Source organism: Synchiropus splendidus, chromosome 2, assembly GCF_027744825.2.
Source record: "Synchiropus splendidus isolate RoL2022-P1 chromosome 2, RoL_Sspl_1.0, whole genome shotgun sequence".
Taxonomy (NCBI): Eukaryota; Metazoa; Chordata; class Actinopteri; order Syngnathiformes; family Callionymidae; genus Synchiropus; species Synchiropus splendidus.
Genome location: NC_071335.1, coordinates 21,776,346 through 21,789,772, shown reverse-complemented (window position 1 = coordinate 21,789,772; position 13,427 = coordinate 21,776,346). Strand labels below are relative to the sequence as shown.

Below are 13,427 nucleotides of genomic sequence, written 5' to 3'. Positions count from 1 at the left end.
GTCGGAGCAGGCCCCGCCCCCCGGGTCTGTCGGCGCCTCCTCGCTCAGGTGTGACAGGTTTTTGCGGGAAGAAACCAGAGCAAGCAAACCAAGCGTGGCAGCTATTCTCCCGAGCTCCGTGGCTTTTCCCCCAAAATGAACTACGACAAATTAATCTCGGAGATTAACGGATTTGGAAGATTCCAAATAGCATTAATTTTGATTCAGTTTTTCTCTCGCATCACGATGCCGTGCCACTTTTTGCTCAATAATTTCATGGCAGCGACTCCTGCTCACCACTGTGACATCAATCTGCTGGAAAACTACACAGAATTTCTTAACCTGACCCTGGATCAGAAAGAGGCTGCTGCTATTCCCACTGAGCTCGATGGAAGCCGGAGCTCATGCAGGATGTTTTCCAAGCCTCAGTTTCACATCTCCCACAACAGCAGCAGCAACGCTCCGACCGCTGCGTGTCAGAATGGCTGGGTATACGACAACAGCACCTTTGAATCAACTTTGGTCACAGAGGTAAGGCTCCTTCACGTGTTCCCGTGTAAAGCTGCAAAAGAGCTTGATCCCTAAACTTCTAACTCAACAGTGGGACCTTGTGTGTGACAAGAAAGCCATGAACAAGGCAACCGCCACCCTTTTCTTCATTGGCGTCATGTGTGGAGCCCCTTTATTTGGGTTTTTAAGCGACAGGTAAGAGTGTCATTCATCACAACAGTTTGTACTAGGAGTTTGAATGGTCTTCCTCAGGGCACTCCAGTTTCCTCCCACCGTCCAAAACACACGTGTCCCGCCAAAAGTCCTCCTCTTGCCATGTGTAGATGAGAGGTGGTGAGCTGGTAACACCGGTCTACAGCATCCAGGGAAGAAGCTGGAGACAGGGTTTTTTAACACTTTCAAAATGCTAATTTTGAAAATATTTTGACTTGATATACTGAACAAGAAATTGTAACTGGATTGCATTGATGTTTCAACGCTTGACAGCATATTAAACCCACTTCTGAAGGCAGGAATTAAATTGATCATTTGAAATAATCCTCAATGCAAGGGGGAAACAACTTTTTATGTAAAAGGTGAGAGAATTTGAGGTCAATGTGCACAATGAAAGCTTGGCACAGTGGCTGTGAAGTGAGGTGTGAACACAGGTTGAATGTATTTAAACATTAACCAGGAATATCATGACAATTCATGAAGATTCATTCATTCATTTTTGACCGAGATCACAGTGACCATACAATGACCATGAGGCGGGGGGACACCCTGGAAAGGCCACCGGTTCAGTCGTACAGAGAGAGAACCACTTTTTAAAAAAATATATATTTTTAAACTGGGAGGATCCTGGCGTGTCAGGAGGAAAGCGTAACAAGCCCATGGATGAACTTCCCCGACTTGTGTGAGCAGGTTTGGCCGGCGACCGCTGCTGTTGGTGTCCTATTTGTCCTCCATGACGTTTGCCGTCCTCAGCGCCTTCTCCTCCTCCTACGTCATGTTCGTGATCATGAGGTTTTTCACCGGCATGTGCTTGGCAGGAATCAGCATCATCTCAATCGTTTTAAGTATGTCAGCAAATTATTACAGAGTAATTGAAATAATGAAAACTCGTTTCCAAAAAGCTTCTGACCACTGAGGAGCTGTAGACGAAGAAGTAACAATGGTGGCCATGTTTTTGCTGGTGGACAGGCAATATTTATTTTTTCCGCTTTTTGCTTGAAAATAAATTTCTCCACCAAACAAGGTGATTTATTTAATAAAGTTTTTTTAGATTGATTTATTTCCGTATCTCATTTTTTGTCTCCACTTCATGGTAGTTTCTCAAACTATTAAAAGACCATTGTATATTGTTAAATAATAATAATAATTCAACTTATTTTGCAGACAGAGCCTCATGGGCGGAGCTAAAGAAGGTTGTGACTCATCATTCTGCTCAGACGCTGGCGATCAGATTGTCTTATGACTTGATATGTGTTTTGACCTGACTGACTCTGATGATGGATTGCAGATGTCGAGTGGTGCAGCATAGAACGGAGAACATTTTCAGCCATAATCTGCAGTCTGGACTGGACCATTGGAAACTGGATCCTTGTTGCAATTGCATACTGCGTGAATGAGTGGCGCCCCCTCATTTTGGCAGTGACCTCACCTTTAATATTGTCTGTCATTGCGTGGAGGTATAGAGTTCTAATGCATCCCTCCAAATCCCTCCGACCACTATATATATTTTTTTCCTAGGTGGCTCCCAGAGTCTGCTCGGTGGCTTGTGGCCAACGGGAGAGTGGATGAAGCCCATCATTACATCATGCAATGTGCTAAAATGAACGACAGGTTAAAGAACGTGGCTTCCATCACTCCCATGGTACATTTTGACCCTCGACCATACACTGACCGGTGTGGAGAAGTTAAGGCCACGCTGCTTGGATTTGCAGATGCTGGTGGAGTCTGTTGAAGTTCAAAGAGGCGACAGGACGTACACCACCGTGGACCTGTTTAGAACCACAAACATAAGAAGGCTTGCCATTTGCTCTGGCATTGTTTGGTGAGTTTAAACAGTTCAATAATTTATTGTTTTGGAAATGAACTATTTCGCCTGGTGAATTGGGATTCATGGATCTTTTTTAAAGCATTTCCTGTCAGGGACCTCCTCCACCTTCACTATGAAGGCACTCGGAGAGCGCACACCTCCGCCAAGCAGCCTCAGTCCCCCCATTGACTTAACTATTATTATAGTGCTGTAGAGCAATACAAGAAGTTGCTGGCATATGCTACATAAATGTAAATTTCTCCTGCGAATAACATCATACAGAACAAAACTTTTAGCTTGTACAGTCATACAAAACTCACAATTAAACACTGCAATGTATTTGTTGTGACAGTAGTTGAAATGTGATTTCCTTTTTGTTCTTAAAGGTTTGGCGTGGCATTCACCTATTACGGGATCAGTCTGAATATCAGCGGTTTTGGCCTGAATATCTACCTCACTCAGTTTTTATTTGCATCTATTGAAATGCCAATGAAGGTCGGCATTTATTTCCTCCTAGAGAAAGTCGGTCGCAGGTCCAGTGAGGCGGGGGCCCTGTTGTTGACCGGCCTGTGTCTCCTGATCAACATGTTTGTCACAAAAGGTGAACTTAAGATGCCCTCAAACATGATCGAGTCATTTCCCGAAAACAAACAAAAAAAGCTTTTACCATTCACAGACTACGGGGCCATTCGTACGTCGGTGGCGGTCATCGGAAAAGCATTGTCGGAAGCATCATTCACCATCATTTTCCTGTACACGACTGAACTCTATCCAACAGTCGTGCGGTGAGTTGTGTGATATCTCCAACTGGAGGAGCTCAGCTTCATGTTGCGCTCTGTTCGATCTTCTGTCCAGTCAGAATGGCGTCGGCTACACGTCTTTCATTGCGCGTCTCGGCGTCTCCGTGTCTCCACTTGTCATGCTTTTGGAAGATGTTTGGCACCTCCTCCCGTCGTTGATTTACTGCGCAGGTGCAGTGGGCTCTGGTTTGGTCACTTTGCTCCTCAGAGAAACTCATAACACCCCATTGCCACAATTCATCGAGGACATAGAGAAACCGAGGTAAACAACACATTGACTCATTCAGCCATGTTTGACCCCTGTGGTGCCCTAAGTTCAGCTACTATCATTCTTGACACAACACACCGAAGCCTTTTGACTATTCAGGTAAATTAATGGTGTTTCATAACAACAGCAACAACAGTTTTACTTGTTGGTCACCACTTTGTCAGGGAGTCATTTTTAATAAGTACCCAATGTTAAAGAATAATCCTGGTGTCCAACCACAAGTCCACTGTAAACTTGTTTTGTTGAGCAGTTTGTGATCACTCAGGGTGTGAATGTCAACACCTCACTGGAGTCTACTGTCCTCCCAGGTCTGACTCGGGGAGTCCAAGAAGAAACACCCAGGAACCTCAAGTCCTTTGATCAGAATACTTCTGTTTCAATAAAGGATTTCATTGGAAAAATATTGGATTTATGCTTCACTGTTTAGGTGCATGAGTCACTGTAACAAGACGATCATGGGTTCAAGTCTGAGCCACCATTGGTTTGTTTGTCACAGCACGGCAACTGACGTCTCCCAGTAAGTCAGGAAGATCCCTGCCAACCTGGAATACTGACGGGTGGACGGTGGATATGAGGTGGCACTTTCCTCCACATTGGAGAGCACAGAACAGAAGTTCTTCAGGATTAAGAAAATGAATTTAAGTTTTAGATTGTCAACTGCTAAAAACACTGATCATAATAATAATATAATGACACTCATGATAATAGCATAATGGCTGCAACCTAGTCATTTCATTACAATGTCTCATAAGAAGATGAATGGTAGAGGAAGTTCAAAGCGTAGAAGAGTGACGCATCCTTCCTTCATCTGTCCGTGGTCCAGACTCGCCTCAAAGACTCGCCTTCTTTTTCATCCATGGTCAACCGATCTATTTGGGGGAGGCTCACCGTGGCCACTGGAGATCTTCCATGTGACACATTTTTGAACAAACCATGTGGATTAACATGTAACAAATAAGAGCAGTCCAACTCCAAGCAGTTATGAAAAAGAGTGAGAACTAGCTTGTGACCTACTGGCTGAAGAGAAGGACCCCACTTCACAAATACGTGTTATGCATTGAGAATCAATGAACATTGGGTAACATTTGAAATGTCAAAGCTGCCCATTAACCAGCTGCATTTACAAATCAGCAACAGAGCAGCGTCCAACGTCCAAACCAGCAGAGCAACTGGAGTTGACTTATCCTTTGAAGGTGCTCCAAACCAAGGCGTTGTTGCACTCACGTTCAGGATGAAGTTCGACAACCTGCTCGCAGAAGTCAACGGCTTCGGCAAATACCAGTTCAGGACCGTGCTGCTGTTGGTCATCGCTCGCCTGACGTTGCCTTTCCACTTCCTGCTGAACAGCTTCATCACGCTGGTTCCTCCTCATCGCTGCAACATCGACAGTCTGGATGACGTTTTTACCAATTTGACAAACTGGCAACAACTTGCTGTCAGCATTCCCACCCAGAATGATGGCGCTGTGAGCTCCTGCCTGATGTTTCCTCAGCCTCAGTACCAGCTGCTGCTCAACACCTCAAACTTCACCGAGACTCAGACGGTTCCGTGCAGCGACGGATGGGTTTACAATTACACAGTCGTCAAACCAACACTGGCTTCAGAGGTGAGTGTGAGGTGGATTCCAACCCTACATAACCCTTGTACCAATGTTCTCCATTCTTCCCTGCAGTGGGATCTGGTGTGTGAGAATAGAGGACTCAATAAAGCCAGTGCCACTATTTTCTTTGTTGGGGTCACAACTGGAGCGGCTGTGTTTGGCTATGTCAGCGACAGGTGACCCACTATTGTCCCACATTAACAGCATTTGTTTCGTATTACAGTCGGAATTGCTGGGTTTAACATGGGGAGCCAAATCATTTGGAAAATGTGTTGCTTCCTGGAATTTGGACTTGTCTTCTTGTGGGCAAAATGGGTTCAGTCTCAGACCAGGGGTCAATAATTCACAGTCCATTGACTTACTAAATCCATCCAACCACTCCGTTAGTGTTTGAGGGGGGAGATAGAAAACACTTCCTTGTAACTTAAGGCACATTTCGACAACTTGTGTAACCATCTAACTTGTTTTATTGCCTGGCAGGTTTGGACGGAAGGCGATGCTCTTGGTTTCTTACCTGATGACCGCCTTCTTCGGGTTTGCGAGTGCTTTCTCGCATAATTATGCCATGTTCGCTGTCTTGAGGTTCTTCACTGGACTCGGGACCTCGGGTATCAGCATCATCACCGTTGTGCTAAGTATGCTAATCCCCACTCCCTTGCTGGTTTGGATGGAGCAATCCGGGTTTGAACATTTGTTCCAGAAGCTTTGTGCTACTAGCCATTTCGGGATCCACCCACCTAGACCGTGCACAGATCAATGCTTTGTTGAACAAGCACAACCCCAAAGTTACAGGACCAAGAGTAAAGCATTACACAATTCTAAGGAAGCATTGTTTACACGCACATAACAGTCAGAGGCTGAGCTCGATTTAAGACCCTCAGTCCAACTACTGCCGTTGTCTAGTCATGGTTTGATGAGGTTTCACGAAACACTGTCCTTATTTTCAGTGGCCACCAGACGGCGCTGTCTGCTGTACAATGTTTGGACTTGAGCAATGAAACCTCACAGTGTTTCAAAGCCAAGAGCGCCATCTTGGGTCTCTAAAAATTAGGGCATTGTTTCACCAACCCTGCAATACTGTTTCATGATGCCTTATCTACCCATCACTAGCGTTGCCCAAATAGACATGTTACATAATGACTTGAATTATTGAAAACCATCTCCTCACTTACGATGGGTTGTGCTGTGACCAAAGCTGATGTAAGTTATCCTGTGAAAACGTTACGGACAGTCTAACCTGCTACGGGTTGCCAGATAAAAACAACTGTTTGTGTTGTGTTAATAAGGACTGCTGTTCATGGTTCATTGGTTTGGTGACTTGTTTGCACAATGCTCTTGGTTTTATTTAAAAGTGAAAGGATTTTTTTTTTTTACATTGAATATGTCCCCTCAGCCATTGAATGGGTGGACATCAAAAACCGGACCCTGCTTGGCGTTCTCCTGAGCACGGACTGGTCTCTCGGCATGACCATTCTCCCTGCAGTTGCCTACCTGGCGAGTGACTGGAGATACTTAACAGCTGCAGTCACCAGCCCCTTGATACCTGCGATACTTTCCTGGTGGTGAGTAAGCTTGTATTCAGAGTCAGTCATTTTCCTACCAATAACACGACGATTTTCACTGCTCCCAGGTGGCTCCCCGAATCTGCCAGGTGGCTGCTAAGCAACGGAAAAGTGGACAGAGCCCATTTTTACCTGCACCAGTGTGCAAAAGTCAACAAAAGAGAACAATTCTGCGCCGACTTGAAACCAGAGGTGCATCATTCGCCGTGATCTTCTCAAAAGCAAAACTTTTCACACTGATTTTTTTTTTTGTTTTACTTTGCAGCTGTTGCTCAAAGTTGTAGCTGTAGAGAATGAAAACAGAAAATATTCTTACTTGGACCTTTTTAGGACCCCCAGAATGAGGAGACTGACTGTGCTATCTGGACTGATGTGGTAATGTTTTGATGTTTATTTGCAAAATATATTGTTCAGTTTTGTTCAAAGTTCCACTTCAGAATGAGTTTTACTATATTTCCGTACTGATATTCCCCTTTCGAGGATCACTCCCATCCTGCCCTTCATCACCTTCCAGGTTCGGCTTGGCCTCCTCCTACTATGGAATTAGCTTGAACATCGCAGGGCTGGGCACGAATGTTTACCTCACACAGTTCCTCTACGGTGTGATTGAAATCCCGGCGAAACTGTTCGTGCTCTTCACCTTAAATAAAATCGGTCGCAGAAAGAACGAGACCGGCGCACTCCTGCTGACCGGGCTGTGCATTTTCTGCAGCATGTTCATTCCCACAGGTAAAAGATGACAACACATTCATTCCAAAACATGTGCAACAGAAATATTACGTTATATTCCTGGCTACTCCAAAGATACTGTTTTTGATTCCTCAAAAATGAAAGGTCAGTCTTGTGGCAGGTGGTCATAATGTTAGGGTCAACATTATTTTTGGCGAAGAAAGCCAGTAAGACAAACCAAGAGAGAAAGGTTTGTGCACCACTGTTGTATGCAGATGATTATGTAAAGTCATGTCCTCCACCACTTGATGGCATTGTTGGACATCGCCTCAAAAATTATTTGTTTTGATTTTGTGTTTCAGAAATGGGGCAGTATCGGATGACTCTGGGAGCTTTGGGCAAAATGTTTTCCGAGGCATCATTCACTGTTGTGTTCCTGTACACGACAGAACTTTATCCGACTGTGATGAGGTTAGTGGATCTGTGACACTACTGTTGCACATTAGTAACTTGTTCACAAGGACTGAAATAAATCCATCACTTCAATATGTGAAACAGACAAAACGGACTTGGCTTCTGCTCCTTTGTCGCCCGTGTGGGCGTTGCCGTGGCCCCTCTCATCCTGCTTCTTGAAGAAGTGTGGCGCTACTTGCCCAGTTGCATCTTCACTCTGGTGGCTCTCACGGCTGCGCTGTGTGCTTCTCTTCTGCCGGAGACGAACAACATTCGACTGCCAGAGACGATTGAAGATGTGGAGCTGAGAAGGTAAAGAACTGGGAGTTTGGAATGCTGTGTCATGTGACAATCACTCAATTCTGTTGTTCTGTTGTTGCAGAAGATCTTTCTCCACCACTGATGAAAAATCTGCTCAATAAACGGCCCTGTTAAATAAAGCTATGGTGTCTTTCGCTGCTTTCCCAGGTTTTGATGACAACCGAGAATGTCTGCGTGACATGAAAATCACAATATTAATTTGCTTGTTGAATAACACTGTACAGTGGTACCTCGGTTCTCGACTACGATCTGTTCCAGACGGCCGTTCGAGAAGCGATTTGTTCGAAATCTGAATCTGTTTTTCCCATTACAATGAATGGAAAAAGAAATAATGCGTTCCAAGCCTTAAAATAGTCTTTTGTAGGAGTGAATGTAGAGTGTCTGCTGCAGGTGGCTGTTCCTCTATGTGTGTGGCCGCTGCATGTGGGAGGGGTTGCCGAGTGAGTGACGTCTCTCCAGAAGTGAAGAGGTGCCCGGTGCGTGTCCAGCTCTGAATGTGCGCTTCTGTGCAGTTTGGCTGTGACAAAGTCATAAACCAAGTCACGCTCTGTCCCAGACTCGCCTCATCCCTGTCCCAGCTCCAGCCCACAACAGGACATCAAACCCTGGAGTGAGCGCTCCAGCACCTCCCCTGTGACACTCTACCACGGTCCAGTGTGGAGACAGGAAAGGTTTTACACCTCAATATGGAGAAAAAACTGTCAGTAAATGTAGCTAACGGGACACGTCTGCATACAGAGGCTGCGTTATTCACAATAACAAAGCGCGTCGTGGGTCAGCTGATCGGTCCACGCACGTTATGGTTTTTTATGTTTTTTGAGTTCTGAATTTTCGTTTGAAATCCGATGCAAAAAAATCTAGAAATTTTTGTTCGAATTCCGAGACATTTGAAAACCGAGGCACCACTGTATTTGGCTTAGTTACAAGATATACATAAAAAAAGCCCCCAATTACTTAAGTTATGATACTCTTAGCTGTTGTCATATCTTTGTGATGTTTAATGCTGCTGTACTAGAAGCTTGAGATGTGAGCATCAACATTTATTGAAAATTAAATGTACGTTTTTGTCACAATAAACAAAGTCTCAACGTTAGTCTCACTTTTACGAGGAAATATATCAATGACAAAGACGTTACGGACGTTGAAAAGACTGTCTTGCGTCATTCATACACAGATGAGGCGTGTTCACGTTTTAGTATCAACTTTTTTTAATCCTCAGCTCCGCATAGTGAGCCAGTACCTGGGATTTTGTAATTGCTCAGGAAATAATACGGATAATCCTCAAGATTTTGGATCTAGAGTGAGTGAAGCTCCGTTACGAGATTAAAATCGTAGTCGATACGTGATAAAATTCGTAATATTACGACTTTGTGTGTGTTTGGCCTAATCCTCCGTCGTACAAACACAAAAAAAAATCCTAGTTTTTAGTCATTTAAATTATAGATGATGGTAGAACGATGGACTGAAAACAATGTATATTTGGAGTTGATTTTTATTATACATAGAATATTCCTTCATTTCATTTGGACACGATCTGAGCTGAGTCATTATCCTTTACACAACAACAAGTGGAGAAAGACCAAGTGTCCAAGTGTTGGTTTAGTGGTTAAGAAATGTAAAACATTCACCTGTTTGATAATCCACTTGCTTGACACGAAAGGTTCTCATGTTCAGTCGCAGACTCTGGGTTGAACTGCAGAAGCAGTGCAGCAGGCAGCATGAAGTTTGAGGACATCATAACCGACATTAATGGATTTGGAAGGTTCCAGAAGATGATCATTGTCATCAGCTTCATCGGCCGCTTCACTCTCCCGTGCCACTTCATGGTGAACAACTTCATCTCAGCTGTTCCTTCTCACCACTGCGACCTGGATGATGGAGGCACTTTAGAGAATCTGACTCTGGCTCAGAAGCTGAGGGTCAGTATTCCAGTGGAGGACGACGGCTCTCTGAGCTCGTGTCAGATGTTTGCAGAACCACAGTTCCACCTTCTGGGCAACTGGTCCAACTCCTCTCAGCTGTCCACCGTGTCCTGCAGGAGAGGATGGGTGTACGACAACAGCACCTTCAAATCCACCATTACCTCTCAGGTGAGAATTTCTAGATGTAGAAAAGGATCCAAAACACGGGGGTGACACAAGGCTTGAAACAGGTCATTTGTGTTTGGTAGTAAATAAATTATCTTGTGTGTGTTGTGTTGTTGGAAAGTGGGATTTGGTGTGCGACAACAAAGGAAAGAACAAGGCGACGGCCACCATCTTCTTCGTGGGCGTGATGTTTGGAGCTTTGACATTTGGCAGTTTGAGCGACAGGTTAGAAGCAGTCGGCCATCCATTTGTCCACTTGTTGACCCCCGACCTTCTCCGGCAGGTTTGGTCGCAGAATCATGCTGCTGGTGTCGTACGTTTCCGCGATCATCTTCGGAATCGCGTCTTCTTTTTCCACGACCTACGTCATGTTCGCAGTGCTGAGGTTCTTCACAGGGTTCTGCATCACCGGCATCGTCATCGTCACCTATGTTCTAAGTGCTGAGCATTTCTCTGACTGGTTCTGCTGCTGGAGGTTTCTGATCCAGCTGCTATGTTTGGCGCAGGTGTTGAGTGGGTGGACATCGAACACAGGAAGATCGTGGGAGTCATCGACAGCCTGTCTTGGTCTTTTGGAAACACCATGTTGGCAGCCATTGCATACATGGTGAATGACTGGAGATGGCTGGTCATCGCCATCAGCTCTCCTCTCATTTTGGGGATTCTGACCTGGAGGTATGAGTCACCCCTTCACCATGGTTTGGGTTAGGCCTAACCCTAACCACTCACTGATTCACCTGTCTGTCCTGCCCTCACTCATGAACTAGACACTTCAACAGGTCATTCTCCAGCCTCTTCCAGTTGCTACACAGCAATGAAAAAACCATAGACTCTGCCACCATCTAGTGTTGGGTCCAGTAGTGTCGTCGCCATACTATATTCATCACAACAGGAATGGTGGAATAATGAACCATGTGACGCTACACATCCTTCTCCTCCATATTGTGTAATGAGTCTCACCCATGCAAATAACTGTTAGTGGACGGCCACCAGTCTGCGCCGTTCTTCCGTCACCTCACTCCCAAAATTCACTCAACAACCAGCCATTTCTGCCTGTTTTCGCGAACTGAAAAATTTCTCTCAAGCGGTTGTATCGACCCTTCATCGTGGAAACATGCTCTGAAGGCAGATACACTCAGCCGCCAGTCAAGTTTAAAACAGTCAGTCAATCAGCAGGGGGTCGGATTTGAGGGAACATCAACACCACAGTGATGCAGCCCTTGGAGAGTTGGAGACCCCTGCGACTGCTACGATAAGATTCTCTTCTTGTCCTGTGCATTATTTTCCCTCACACCGTATGTCGCCATACAACCTGGGCTTTTTGTTCCTTTAGTTTTTAGTTCTGAAATGAGGATCTACATTGACTTTGGCTTCTGTTGCCCTGACAGCATGTGGTGTGAACGTACAGTTAGAGGCACTGATCCTCATGATAGTGCCACTAGTGCCAGATAGTCTGTAGTAAGCAGTGATGAGATCCTGAGTCCATTGAACCGAACCAGTCATCGATCAACCACTGCAACATTTATGTCGATGTGAAAAACATGTCTTATAAACCAGGTGGATGCCAGAGTCTGCACGGTGGCTCATCGCTAACGGAAAGCTGGAAGACGCTAAAACACACTTGCACAGATGCGCCAAAATGAACGGAACAGACAATAAAACACACAGCCTAGATATTAAGGTGAGGATATGTTGAACTGTGGACAAAGGTAAGAAGTTTCCTTACTGTCTGCACCTTCCAATCCTGCAGACGCTTTCAACTGTCGTGGTGACGGCGAAGAAAGATCAAACGTACACCTACCTTGACCTGATTCGTACGCCCAAAATGAGGATATTGGTTTTACAGACTGGTATAGTTTGGTGAGTAGGTCTTTGCTGAAGTGAAAGTGGGACACTTCAGATCAGTGAATCCTGCCTTTCGCTCCAGGTTCTGTGTAGCAACAGCCTTCTACGGAATCAGCTTCAACATCAGCGGCTTTGGCCTCAACGTCTACCTCACTCATTTCACGTATGCTGTCGTTGAGCTCCCAGCCAAAGTGTCAGTTGTCTTCTTGTTGGATCGAATCGGCAGGAGAGGCACAGAAGTGGGATCTTTGCTGATGGTGGGAATCTGTTTAGGAATCAACATACTGGTCCCGAGAGGTGAGTCGTGAGTTCATTTTTTCATGTCAGTCTTTTGTTTTTCAATGTGATGTTTCCTTGTTGGTGCGTTCAATTGCAGACCAAGTGGTGGTCAGGACTGTAGTTGCAGTGACTGGAAAGGCTTTTTCTTCAGCCTCCTTCGCTACGATTGTCCTCTACAGCTCCGAGCTGTATCCCACTGTTGTCAGGTATCAAGCTGCACTTTGATAAACACTTGTGATGGGCAGATGAGACATCATGAAACAGTATTGCAGGGTCAATGAAACAGCGTCCTAATGTTCAGAGGCCACTAGATGGCGCTCTTGGTTTAGGAATTATGTGAGCTTTCATTCAATTAGTTGTTCAAGTCCAAACATTTAACAGCAGACAGCGCCATCTGGTGGTCGCTAAAAAAACAGGACACTGTTTCATGAAACCTCATCGACCATCACTTAATAAACACCCTTCATGCCACATTTTAAGATGTATTTTCTGGCAGGCAAAACGGGATGGGCTACAACTCCTTCATGGCTCGACTGGGTGTCGCGGTCGCTCCCCTTATTCTGCTGCTGGATGAGGCGTGGAGACACCTCCCGCAGGTCGTCCTCTTCTCCGTGGCCATCTTGGGGGCAGCCGTGGCCCGGACGCTGAGAGAGACGCGCGACCAATGTCTGCCCGAAACCATTGAGGACGTCGAACAGCAGCGGTGAAAACAAATAACCCAAATGGGATATTCGTCTGCGAGATCATGAAAATTCATCTCATCTGCCGTGTAGTCACAACTGCATAACTACTGTAGCAGTTTAATGCAAACACAATGTAAAGACCACCCTGTTATTTTATATCCAAATGTGATTTTTTTTTTACTTTGTCTAGAATTAGAAAGTTCAGTAGGTATGTTGTTGTTCTAAAGACCTAATAAAGCCAAATACCATCACCATTACTGCCAAACGTCCAATTTCCAAGATGGACAGCACAGAGTGTGTGGACATTTCGGAGCAGTCTGGAGTCACAGGTACGAGTCAAAGCAACACAAA

The 13,427-nt window shown here is 45.2% G+C and overlaps 2 protein-coding genes across 2 annotated transcripts; both read left to right on the top strand.

Moving 5' to 3' along the window:
• Positions 1 to 135: 135 nt before the first annotated feature.
• Positions 136 to 3,970, top strand: LOC128754376 (solute carrier family 22 member 7-like). Its single transcript, XM_053856951.1, has 10 exons — positions 136 to 510; positions 581 to 684; positions 1,393 to 1,547; positions 1,991 to 2,159; positions 2,221 to 2,344; positions 2,415 to 2,524; positions 2,896 to 3,110; positions 3,186 to 3,294; positions 3,365 to 3,571; positions 3,886 to 3,970. The coding sequence occupies exons 1-10, from the start codon at positions 136 to 138 to the stop codon at positions 3,935 to 3,937; spliced, it is 1,620 nt and encodes a 539-aa protein (XP_053712926.1). The 3' UTR covers positions 3,938 to 3,970.
• Positions 3,971 to 4,808: 838 nt separating this feature from the next.
• LOC128753523 (solute carrier family 22 member 7-like) lies at positions 4,809 to 13,100 on the top strand. Its single transcript, XM_053855307.1, is given in 18 exon segments — positions 4,809 to 5,183; positions 5,250 to 5,353; positions 5,658 to 5,812; positions 6,571 to 6,739; positions 6,808 to 6,931; positions 7,005 to 7,114; positions 7,254 to 7,468; positions 7,771 to 7,879; positions 7,967 to 8,173; positions 9,882 to 10,272; positions 10,391 to 10,494; positions 10,553 to 10,707; positions 10,776 to 10,944; positions 11,827 to 11,968; positions 12,020 to 12,129; positions 12,197 to 12,411; positions 12,491 to 12,599; positions 12,890 to 13,100. Coding segments are annotated over 18 exon segments (3,174 nt in total).
• Positions 13,101 to 13,427: the final 327 nt, after the last annotated feature.

Coding starts and splice junctions, on each gene's coding strand:
- LOC128754376 (XM_053856951.1), top strand. CDS start 136: ATGAACTACGACAAATTAATCTCGGAGATTAACGGATTTGGAAGATTC. Junction 2,345..2,414: donor TGGCTTCCATCACTCCCATG/GTACATTTTGAC, acceptor TTGGATTTGCAG/ATGCTGGTGGAGTCTGTTGA. Junction 3,295..3,364: donor CTCTATCCAACAGTCGTGCG/GTGAGTTGTGTG, acceptor TCTTCTGTCCAG/TCAGAATGGCGTCGGCTACA.